A 12,617-nucleotide genomic window follows, 5' to 3' on the forward strand; every position below is an offset into this window, starting at 1 on the left:
TGCTTTTATATCAGTCGGTTAGTCACCACCCTCACCCCGTTTAATCTGCTAGTACATTAGTTGCCAAAAACACCACAGTCATAAAGTCAGCAGTAGCAGCGGCTCTTTAAAATGACCATGTAGGTACCTTGTTGCTGGGGCAGGTTTTGGCTCTGTGGGCAGTTATAGGGCAGCGTGCTGACAGGCGACCGGTAGTGGTGCTGCTGCTGCTGCGTGCTGGAACAGTGTGGGTGGTGGGTTGAAGCGCAGTAACACGAGGACATCTGTGAGAGACGCAAAACACAAATTCAACAAGCGTGTGACGCATCAGCGGTCCCATTTGAATTCACTTCACAGCGGGAGGAGGAATGTAGGATTAGTCATAAAGCTGGTTTTCACTGCAGGAGTGACTCATGATGACAAATTAGCACATTCTGAGACGCTTCTGGACAAGACAGCGGGATTTTAGCTGTGCAGCTGTTAGCTGAAGTCCATACCTGTTGGACAGGCTGCTGGATGTAGGTGTGCTGCTGCAGGAGTGGCTGGTTCAGGGCGGGTCCGGGAAAAGCAGCAGGACCCAGGGCGGAGCTGGGATACGTGTGATTTTGGGCCGGGGTTGGGAGTGGGATGGGCTGACCCTGCAGCATCCCCGGGTGACCTCCTGATGGCCCTGCCACTATGTAGCTAGCAACCTGCTGTGGAGGAGCGCCCTGCAGCACCACAGCAGAGGGGTGGTGGTGGTGGTACACAGAGGGATAGTGGCGACCGTCAGGAGCTGAAGGGCCACTGTCATTGGCTGGCTGCTGCGCCAGAGTCATGTGGCTAAACTGGGCGTTGAGAGAGTCAGGCTGCAGAGATAATTAAGGGGAACACTTTTAATAAGGCATAGATTAAAATCAACATTAGACAGCAGTAGATTCTCAGAGCCAGGTCACACAATTTAACACATTTATTCTGCTTATAATCTAGATCAATATACAGCTCAACCAGCGCGTTTCTAAGCCAAGTGTTAAATCAAAGACATCTCATATCGACTTTCACTTTAACTAAATGCACATAGCTCATATAACTGACCCAACTCCTCATGAGTATGAGCAGCACACAGCAGCCCAGGTCATCTCTGACATGTTGTTGGAAAAATAGTGTTTTTAGTCATGGATTATGCAGCACTAACATCTGGTGATGAATTAAATATTAATGGAACTTTCCACAGGCGTAATTAGTCACAGAGGCATGTCTTTCACTAAAACCAGGTCAAAAATGAGGTTAAGCGAATGCATGATCTATATATGTGGGTAAATGGCTCCGGCTGGATTTAGATACACCTTTCCACAACATAAGTTAGCAGGATAGTTATTCGGGGGGGTGTTGAGATCTGCTTTTCTTATGTATAGAAAGGACAAGACATGAACTGTGAGGATGCAAAACTCCATCTGCTAATTTCACTATTTCTATGAAATAAGATAATTCATCTACTACAGACTACCAAAATCTAAATCAGTTTTCATCAATATTACTGATACAAAAGGCACATCAATACAGTATGGAGACCTGGGTCTAAGGAGAGCTCAGAGGACTTCTTTAGCACAACCCAAAATGAGTGGATTCTTTTTTCTATTTGGACACTTGTGTCACATTTTAATGAACCAATCCAACTGCTCAGAGACGGAGCCTATAAATAAGCTCTTAATGAGCCAGGTCTGACAGGAGATGAAGCGGGGGAAGAATAATAACATGGAAGAAGGAAGTTCTGTACCACAGTGTATTGTTGGTTAGCACAGACGGGCAGGAACTGAGAAGGAGGAAGAGGAGGAGGAGGAAGAGGATAAGAAGAGACCATTGGGTTGTGGACAGGCTCAGAGGGCGGCTGGAGAGGAGGACAGATCGGCTGAGGAGGGAAGGGAAGAAGAGATGGACAGAAGGACAGGAGACAAGATTGGACGGAGGATGTTAGTAAACTGGTGGAGCTCACTAGCGTTCCTTCACATATTTGCTTTAAAGTAATATATTTTATAGGTTGGATTTCCTGAAAGCTAACACTAGGCTCAGTCTCACACAAAGCTAATATTAGCTCAGGCTCAAATAATGCTACACTCCACTGAATGCTAATGGTATCGTAAATGTGGGTAAAGTAGCTAACACATAGTTAATGTGCTAACATGCAATTAGCCAGTCGTTTTATAAGAATTATACTATGTAGCTGGACATGCTAATAAATATTCTGTGTAATCAGTTTGTTAAAGTTTCCTCTTGGAGTGTTAGTTTAGGACATGGTTTAGTGAAGCCCCATCTCCACACTCTGAGTTAGCGAGGTTAGGAAACAGTTAGGAAAAACGTGGTTTAAATGATAGAAAAATCCCTGAAAAACAGAGTACCGCCCACTGACCTGGGAGTGAAGGTGATTGGTTGGCTGTTGCTGCGCTGTGGCAGGAACTGGCTGCTGTGGGGTTTTCCCCTGCTGTTGGATCCTGCCAGCAGCTGGGGCGATGCTGGCTGGGTTATAAACTACAGCGCTGCCATCAGGATGGATGAAAGGCTTGCCTGTCAAATTTAATTCATAAGAGACCGAAAACCACTGTGATGCGAGTGTTTCTCACACACAAATAATTCAGCTTCATGCAAAGAGGACAAAAAACACAAAACTGGAATGATGACAGTGAAGGACACACCCCGACGGGTCCGTGAGGGGAGAGTCAACAGGAAATAACGACCTTGGCAGCGTTTGAAGATCAGTTCGGAGACCAAAAAGTACACAACTGCGCGTTGGGCCCGTGATGCATATTTACAGATTTCTCCCATCTGTTCACTGCATTTTGATCAGCACGCTTTGGTCTGACTACTAATTTGACAGACAAACCGAGTGCAAGCCCGTGCCAACCTGTAATTCTGTCCCAAAGTTATGAATTTTCATTTGGAAAGCGGCAAATTACAAGATGGGGGATCGTATTTTTGGATGGTTTAATTTAATGCAGTAGACTGTGGCTGGGTCACCACACTTAAAAGAAAAAAATCCCATATGAAGACACAGGAACTCGTTTTAAAAGTCATTTCTGATTTTATCAAATAAGAATACAGAGGGTTGGCATCACCCACCTGTGTGTGGGTTGACCAGAACGCTGCCAGGTGGTATCCCTGAGGCTTCCAGCGGTAACAGGTAATAGTTTGCTGCGTCTGTAGCTGGCGGCGGCTGTGTCAGGAGGCTCTTGGTCATCTCAGGGTGTCCAGCGCCTCTGGCGTCAGCAGCGGGATGGATTAAAGGTGCGCTGGGAACGTTAGAGCGGGAAGAGGTCGAGACTGGGAGAGGCAGCTGGGGACGGGACAGCGAGCTGGACGAGGAACCGACGCTGCTGCACGATTCTGAACCTGAGGAGAAGCGGAACAGAGGGGTGATTATCGTCTGCCTCTAGATTTTCCCACAGCGACTCAAACTTGTCACTTTTGTGCTTGTTTGTTATTCACATGGCAGGAGAAGAGCCGATGGTGATAATGAAGCACGGGAGGATATTCGCAGTCGTGCCTCTTGCCATTAATGCAACCTCTCCTGTGGTAGCATTGCGTCGCAGTCTCTTGAGGCAACTGTTGATTGAGAAACTGGTAACTCTGCACCGTCTGTGATGGATCTCTCTCTGTATAATTAACGAATGTTGTGCAGAATGGTGAGCGCGCGAAGGGGGTTTAGGGAGGAGGGACTGACACTCCAATCTGGTGTTTAGGATTTTAGCTGGCCGAGTTTAATATTGTTCCCATTAGAAAACTTGTTAGAGGACTTTCACGGAAGGAGGAGAGCAAGAATAGCCTGTAGTTAAGATTAAATTTACATTTAAAGAGCTTGAAACAAAATAACCATATCACAGGCTTCGAAAGAAGCAGTATTTTTATGTGCTTTAAACACACACGGTGGGGACCTAATCCATTTTAAAGTAACAACAATAACACTACACAGATATGCACCATTAAAGCAAAATTACCAAACCATCATCGCTGATGCTCACATTTATTTGTATTTGTCATGCAAATCGATTGTTATTGCAAAGCTCAATCGCGCAAACGCGGGTAAACATTTCCAACCCTGCCGCGTGTGGATTGTACCAGAAATACGTTCACCTCAAACATCCAGTACAGTTGAGCGTTGTTGTCCAATCAGATCACTTAAACCTCACTGAAATGTGTGACGCTTGCCAAAATGCCAGGTTAATTACCAGACGATGGCTCTTATTAGCCATCTTTTGCTGCAGTTTCACAGCCCAATGTCGTTTCATATACTTTCGCTCTGACGCGGCCATAAAAACCTGAAGACGGCCTGCCTCCCTGCACCGAATCCCCGCAGAGCATATGCAGTAGCAGGTGACGTTACTGTTTGTGCCCGTGTCTGCCATCATGAGGCAAACTGAACTGATCACGTCGGGCTCGAGGCCATTAAATATTGAACAACTCTGACTTGAGCACCGACTGAGTCTGAACACATGTTGTCAGAGTTATGAAAATGGGAAAAATGGCATGTGTGGCAGAACACTAGCTACTGCATTAGCATAACGAGCGATGACAGCACGTTACATTTCTTTCAGTGTCATTATATCTTTGTGTTTGTGCAGCATATTACCACCAAATACACCTGTCACAGTGGCTAAAGTCTGTGCTGTTGCAACAACATTTCAGGCCATGGTGCAGAGTTAATGCGGCTGTAAAGATCAAACATATTCTGTAACCTAATGTAGAACAACAGATCATCCTTATAAGCTTTTCACATGGTTTCTATGTAAACGTCTAACCCGCAAACATATAAATATATATTTTTAGCTGAGTAGAAAAAGCAAATGACCTCACATTTGTTTCCGTGGATGCCTTCCACCCCTGGATTCAGAAAACACATCATAAATAATAAGTTGTGTTCGTGACTGGGAGTAAGAAACGGATAATTCTGTCATAACTCCGTCAGAAAAGCTGAAAAAAACCCAAAACATTTAGCCTCAACAATACAAAAGCTCCTTTTTTCAGGTGATCTGTGGCAGTGAAAGCTTATTTGAGAGAGAAAGACAAAGGCAGAAGAGCAAGGCAGCACAGGCGAAAATGTCTCCTCGACTCTGTGAAAATCACACGATTTAAGGAAAACTGGGGGGGGAAAAAGAAGCAAGAACAAAATGGAGAGCAGAGGTCGCCCAAGGACTGCCGCTTGTTACTGAGATAAAGAAGACAAGCCTGTAATGCAGAACATCTCATCGCAGCCAATCGGGTTACAAATGGATCGTACTGTGGAGTAAGCACTTGCGGTTGAGGAGCAGCCTGAACTTCATCTCGGTGACACGGCACTGACACTTCCCTGTGCTTACACTTATACATTATGCAGTAACTCCTCACTGTTCGCTTTTCCACTGCTGCTGCAGCACCACATTTAAAGAACCTCCTCCATCACCAGGTTGATGTGCGGTAATTAGTTTTGACAGCTGTCCGGCTGCGCTCGCCCCGCAGACTTTTATCGACCGCGGCGGGACGACAAACATTCCTTCTGATGAGACTTCAGGTTCCCCCCCCCACCCAAAAAAAGGAGAGCATTTTGCTTGAAGCTCTTCTGCTACATTCTTATTTCTGTTTCTCATTTACCATCTAATTAGTGAATCGTTCCTCCTCATGCTGTGACAGAGTTTCCTCTCCTTCGTCTGCACGACTGCATGAATAAATTAGATGCTCGCTCGCTAATGAGACAAATCCTCCATTAGTTTCATTTAGAACAAAAGCCATCAATCACATAAAAATCTACATCTGATTGAATGTCCCTCCTCAAAAATCAGTTCATTAACAGTCTGTCGATAACAGAATAATGAGAGCTACTCTTCATTCAAGCGTTTTACGTTCAGACTGCACCATCGTTCCATTTCAAACCAAGTGAGGACGTTCTGCACCAATATGTCGGCTGACATCAGCTGTTATGACTCATACTGTATATCGGCAAAAAAGTAATATTTATAGTTAATTCCGCACTAACTAAATGGTTAAGAATAGCTGAAACTACTTTTATCATAATGATTTCTTAATATCAGTGGTGGTAACTGCCCAAATAGTTAAAAAATAATTAATGGTGTACCCATACTGTGAACACACCATTGTTAGGAAATATCTGTGTACACAGTGTCTATCAGTACTGGACATCACCTAAACACCGTGCTGCTCGGCTGCCTCTTGCCTGTTTTCGAGAGCCTCCCGGTGCTCTTGCTGCTGGCTGTGCTATCCCCTCTGACGAGGACGGGGGAAATGCCGCTGAAGCTGCTAGCCTTCGTGATGGCGGGCCGCGGGGCAAGTCGGTTGGAGCTGTCCGAGCTGTCGGTGCTGCTCCAAGGCCGGGGCTCGCCGTGTCGCGGCAGCGCTTCTGTCTCCGAGCTGCTCTGCCGGCTGGCGCCAGACTGGCCGGCCCGTAACCTGGAAGGCAAGAAAGCATAAATTTTTAAAATATGTTATCATCATTTATTTCTATGTCTGTAATTAAGATGCTTGTACTTAAAGAACAAGCAAAAAGGGCCCCTTTTCACCCTTACATACTGGAAATTGCCCTAAAATGGTTTATGAGCCGTCGAAAATGATTTCTAATCATTTTTCTTGTTGCCTGATTGAGGATCAAACTATTGTTTTTTTCAAAAGTATATTTTTGGTGTTGGACATGTTACAAGATGACTGCAGTCTGTAGCTTACGGCCATACCACCCTGAGCACGCCCGCTCGCGTCTGTAACAACATATCGGAGTAGTCCAGCAAGCCTGTGTCTACTCCTAACAACCTGCACAAATATACGATCACTTAAAGAAAAAAAAAAAAAAAAAAAAGATCTGCTGTTTTCGTTTTGGGGGGGAAAAAATGTTTTTGCGGTTTAATTGGCCGGTTGTTGGTGTTGTTGGTGTGAATAGGCTGTCCCACATGAGGAGGTCTGGGCAGAAAATCCTGTTAAACACAAGCTTTCTCCAGCAGCAAAAACAAATCCTCACATCAGCAGTCCTGTTCCTGAGCGAGCCGATTAAGACAGACAGCGACTCAAAGGGTTTTCTCTGGAAGGAGCTCAAAGACGTGTGCGTGTGTGTGTGTGTGTGTGTGTGTGTGTGTGTGTGTGTGTGTGTGTGTGTGTGTGTGGACCCACCTGAACATTTGCCGCCTCTGTTGGGTGCTCATGCATGCGTCTTCATCCTGAGCACTGAAGGGAGGAGAGACGCATTTCAGAGAGCAGGCGCTGACAAAAATGAGCCATCTACCATTTTAAAACGTGGCAGGGCTGCCTCTAATTGCTGCTCTGACAGGAATACTATAAAAGTGATTGAACTTCTGTTAAAGTAGCGGCTTTTCTGAAGAGCTCCAGTTCCCCTTTATAGGATGAAATCAGCCCTACCTTGGCCAATTACCTGACAATTCATCATCCGCGTTAGCCAGACACAGCTTTTGGGGGAATATTTCTATTTAATGAAATGTGGCGCAACGTCAGTGATCATGTGATTAATGCCATTTCACTACTTACCTCCTATCCAGTATGAAGTGATCTCCCTGCGAGTGAAGAGGGAAATTACTGTCAATAACGTGGAAGAAAAGCTAACTCATCTCTACTAAAAGATGTTTTATATTTATGAAAATTCTCTGTAGTATTGAACAATTTGTCAATAACAGTGTTAACAAAACGTGCCATTGCACTGTGGGCTCCAAAGCGTGCATGTCTACCAATAAATCTGACTTCTTCACAAAGATGGAGGGCCTTGAAAAATCGGAGCGCACCCCCCGTCCGTCTATAATTTCAAAAATCCTGCCGTGGTAATTGTTAGCAAGAAATCTAGTGAATTTGCACATGAATAGAAATGACACAAAGATTTGTGCAACATGGCCCCCACCACACACACCCCCCCACCCTACTCCGCCTACACAAACAGCTCTCACATCATGTGCAAATATCCTTTCTCTGGCTCGCTGGTACTCCTCCTCCCTCTCCTCCATCGATTTGCTCCTCTTGTCAGCTTTCAAACGCATTCGAATCTGGCAAGGACACACACACACACACACGCACACACACACACACACGCACTTCTTTAACAGCTATGTCAGGGACGCCAGATTGTCCCACTCTTACCAACATGTCAGAAATGAAAGTGACAGCTTGGTGGAGGAAAGAAAAAGAAAAGAAAAAAAGAAAAAACACCTACCGTGCTGTCTTCACGATCAAAGCTGGAGTTGTCTCGTTTGAGAATGTAGCGTTTCTGAAAATCGTCCGCCCTGTCATCCTTGATGTGCTCGGAGAATTTCTGATCGGGTCTGTCGGTGGGGGAATTCGCAAGAGTTTTAGTGGCAGCTTAATTTCGGGCGGATGCTGACAGCAACATATGTTAGCAGCGCGGCAAATCAACTTATCTCTCGACTGATTGAAACAGCTTATGGCTGCAGAAATTCGCCACCAATTAACGTGCAGAAATATCACATGTTGTAGAAGAGCGATCCCGCTAACGTTTAGTTACCAACTTAAATTCAAATAGCAAAGACCTCCATGACACTCACATTCTGGTGTTGGTGGTTTTGTTGATCACCACTGACTTCCCACTGGGGTCCACGTTGTGATCCATGCCAAAGTAGGCCGCCACTCGGTGTAACAGCATCCTGTGGTAGGGCGTCATGGGTGGGAACTTTCTCTTTTGACTTCTACAGGTAAACAAAGAAATTACAACATTACAGTTCCACAAAAGGTCCCAACGCCAGGTTCAATGAGTGGGGGGATTAAAGCTGCATTCAGCATCCTGAATAGTCATTTTTGGGGCTGTTTTGCACTTCAGAGGTCACTGTGGGGACACTCAAAGCCCTTCTAACTCAGTAAAACCAGGTGCTCTGGTGAGTTTGGTAAGGACAGGAAGTGCTTTTCATTCATTTCTTACTCATTATTGCTGATGAAATCCAAGATGTCCTGTTCCAACTTCAGCAGCATGATTCGATCCCTAGGAAATGAAACAGACAAGACCGTCTGAGAAGTCAATCTAGCTTTCCATTTCTCAGGTTCTCCCTCTGTACATGTCTGTTAATATGTTTGTCATAGGGCAGGTCACACCAGAAAGAGTCACAGCAAGTTTAAGTTGTGCGTCTTTACACAATGTTTACATTTTATTGATGTAGTCAAGTAGACAGTAAGAATTTTTTTTTTTTTTTTTTTTAATATATATATTTATTGAGATTTTTTGATATAAGAAAAAACAAACAAACAAAACAAACGAAAAAACAACAGACAACACAACAGCAAGGGCTAAAACACACAAATAAGACAAAAGTTTACACTGCAACAACGAAAATATTGCTTCAACACTGGCAATAAACAAAAATAAAACGCTAAGGTGGAAGGCTAAGTTATTGGTGATCGATCAAATAGGACTTTGTTTTAATACATGATCTAAAAATGGTTGCCACACATCAAAGAAATTACTAAGTTTGTCTGCTAATATATACCTAATTCTCTCCATATGTAGTAGAGCAGTCAGTTCTGTGAGCCACATTTTGAATTGAGGTACAATATCCGTCTTCCAAAGAGTCAAAATAATTTTTTTAGCAATTACCATTCCGAACAAAACTGTGGTTTGTGCAGCAGAGCTAAGGTGTGAAAGGGAAGAGGAAGATCCAAACAATGCAATTATTGGGTCCGGCTCTAATGTGCAATTATAGATATCAGAAAAACAGTTAAAAATATTCAACCAATAGTGATACAATTTGGGACAAGTCCAAAACAAATGAGTAAGAGAGCCTTCTCCAAGTTTACAACGATCGCATATCGAACTGATAGAAGGAAAAATCCTGTGCAGTTTAGTTTTTGAATAATGAAGTCTGTGAAGCACTTTAAATTGAATTAACTGATGCCTTGCATTTATAGAGCAAGAATGGATCATACACAGACTCCTCTCCCACACCTCATCTCCAATCAGCAAACCAAGCTCTTCCTCCCATGCCATCTTCAAAAAGTCAGATTTAGAATTTAAATACTCAGAAAAGGCTTTCACAAAACCAGAAACCAACTTTTTAGAATCCGGGGAACTCAGAAGAAGTGTAAAAATTGACCCCTCTTCCGGAAGAGATGGAAAATTAGCAATACTCTGACGGACATAGTTTCTTATCTGTAAATAATGAAAAAAATGTGACGCAGGGAGAGAGAACTTGTTCTGCAACTGAGTAAATGATGCAAACTGCCTGTCAATATATAAATCTTTGAGAGTAATAATACCTTTCTGTGTCCAGATATCAAAAGAGGCGTCTAAACATGAGGGTGGAAATGCATGATTACCGTATATTGGAGTATGGATTGAAGTGTCTGGTAGACCACAACCTTTTTTGATCTGACTAAAGATTTTAACACAGTTCGAAACTATAAAATTATTGACCTTGGTTCGCGAATTAGAGGATGAAAAAAGAAGAGCAGGGAGGGAACTATTCTCAACCCCACCACTCTCTATGACCACCCAAGGTGGGGTATCGGCAGACTTAATTTTTTTGTACCCTTCCTGCCAATAAGCAAGAGTTCTAGCATTTGCAGCCCAGTAATAAAACTGAAACACTGGCAAAGCAAATCCACCCTTAAGTTTTGACTTACATAGATGAACTTTTGATATCCTGTGAGTTTTAAAGCCCCAGACAAATGGTAATACTACTGAGTCGATCACTTTAAAAAATTGCTTATTCAGAAAAATAGGTAAGTTTAAAAATAAGTATAAAAATTTAGGAAGGGAAACCATTTTAATTACGTTAATACGACCTACCATGGAGATAGGGAGAACCCTCCATTTCTCAACATCTATTTTCAATTTTTCTACTTGTTCAAGATAATTCAACTTAAAGATCAATTTAGGATCCTTAGGCAAAGTGACACCCAAGTATTTCAATCTGTCTGTGATTTTAAAAGGCAAAACTTTTAAAAAATCAACATCCAAATTTGTAGTTAAAGCCACAAACTCACTCTTCTGCCAGTTAATTGTATAACCTGAAATTTCCCCAAATGACCTCACCACATCTAAGAGTACAGGAACAGATCGCTCAGGATTTGACAAAAACAAAACAACATCATCCGCATATAAGGAAATGTAGTGCTTGATATTCCCCAATCTGACAGGGTCAATAGAGGGCTCATTCCTAATGGCTATTGCAAGAGGTTCAATAGAAATTGCAAAGAGCAAAGGGCTCAAGGGGCAGCCTTGTCGTGTCCCGCGGTGTAAAAAAAAAGGCGCAGATCTATCTTGGTTAGTAAGAATGGAAGAAGAGGGATGCCTATATATCATATCAACCCATGATATAAACTGTTCGCCTAAACCGAACTTCTCCAGTACCCGGAGCATATAGGCCCACTCGACCTGGTCAAACGCCTTTTCGGCATCTAAGCTCAGTACTGCGATCTTGGAAGCTCCCCAATGCCTATGATACATAATATTCATCAATCTTCGAACATTAAAGAAGGAAAACCTCTGAGGAATAAACCCAGTTTGATCCGGATGGATAATTGATCCAACATGTCCATTTAATCGGTTTGCCAAAATTTTAGTGAAAATTTTCATATCCAAATTCAACAAAGCAATAGGTCGATAAGAGGAACATTCTGTTTCATCCTTTCCTTCTTTCAATAACAAAGAAATATTAGCTTCATATAGCGTACGAGGAAATACTTGAGTATGGAAAGAATGCTTAAACATTCTCAATAAAAGCGGGGCCACCTTTTCAGAGTATTTTTTATACAATTCAATGCCAAACCCATCTGGGCCTGGAGACTTTCCATTGGGGAATGACTTAATAGCTTTCGAAACTTCTTCAATAGTAATATCTGAGTTTAAAGCCTCTCGTGCAGCATCATTCATTTTCGGGAGATCCAACTTCCCTAACCAATCAGAAATATTGCCCCAAGATTTTGACATATAGAGCTCTTCATAATATTCTCTAAATCGCTCATTAATAGCTTTAGGGCTAATTAAAATTTCACCTGATCTTGATTTAATTTTATGTATAGCCCTACTGGCCTGTAGGCCTCTCAGCTGCCGAGAAAGAAGCTTATGGGGCTTATCTCCAAACTCAAAATGCTTCTGTCTGATCCTAAATAGCTGATCTGTTACTTGACTAGATAAAATTGTGTTGTACTCAAACTTCCTTTTAATGATATCTTGAAACAAAGAGGGACAAGAAGAAACCTTATGGTCCTGTTCTAACTGTGTTAATTCAGTTTCTATTTCGAACAGGCGTTTCCGTCGTTCTTTTTTTGACGAAGATTCAAATGAAATAATTTCTCCTCGCATTACCACTTTAAATGTTTCCCATAGAATCGAATCAGAAACGTCTTGTTTATCATTAGTTTCCAAGAATTCTGATATTTTAGTTGTCATAAATTGGCAAAAGGATGTCTCAGACAGGAGTGACGGGTGAAAACGCCAATTACCCTGTTGTTTCGTACCACAGAAGTCCAGGACTAAAGAGGTTGGAGAGTGATCCGAGATCAAAATATTATGATAAGATGAGCATACAACTTTAGACATCAATTTAGAGTCAAGCAAAAAATAATCTATTCTGGAGTACGATTTGTGCACTTGTGAAAAATAAGAGTAATCTCTACCAGTAGGGTTACACAGTCTCCAAACATCAACTAGGTTAGTAGAGCTCAACATATTATTCAGA

At 42.7% G+C, this 12,617-nt stretch overlaps 1 protein-coding gene across 8 annotated transcripts in view; it reads right to left on the bottom strand.

Annotated features, from left to right (window-relative positions):
- Nucleotides 1–12,617, bottom strand: part of LOC100708599 (R3H domain-containing protein 1) — a 53,135-nt gene that overhangs the window by 13,019 nt on the left and 27,499 nt on the right. For 7 of the 8 annotated variants that reach the window (XM_019351636.2, XM_025903391.1, XM_025903392.1 and 4 more), the window contains 12 exons: nt 8,864–8,923; nt 8,493–8,633; nt 8,144–8,252; nt 7,881–7,976; nt 7,471–7,496; nt 7,099–7,152; nt 6,158–6,390; nt 3,073–3,342; nt 2,366–2,520; nt 1,736–1,867; nt 477–827; nt 128–263 (listed from right to left, as the gene is read on the bottom strand). In XM_019351636.2, coding sequence (XP_019207181.1) covers nt 128–263; nt 477–827; nt 1,736–1,867; nt 2,366–2,520; nt 3,073–3,342; nt 6,158–6,390; nt 7,099–7,152; nt 7,471–7,496; nt 7,881–7,976; nt 8,144–8,252; nt 8,493–8,633; nt 8,864–8,923 — 1,763 coding nt within the window. The remainder of the gene's footprint in view (nt 1–127; nt 264–476; nt 828–1,735; nt 1,868–2,365; nt 2,521–3,072; nt 3,343–6,157; nt 6,391–7,098; nt 7,153–7,470; nt 7,497–7,880; nt 7,977–8,143; nt 8,253–8,492; nt 8,634–8,863; nt 8,924–12,617) is intronic. The other variant, XM_025903395.1, reaches the window with a different exon arrangement.

This window comes from Oreochromis niloticus, linkage group LG23, assembly GCF_001858045.2.
Source record: "Oreochromis niloticus isolate F11D_XX linkage group LG23, O_niloticus_UMD_NMBU, whole genome shotgun sequence".
NCBI classification, from domain to species: Eukaryota; Metazoa; Chordata; class Actinopteri; order Cichliformes; family Cichlidae; genus Oreochromis; species Oreochromis niloticus.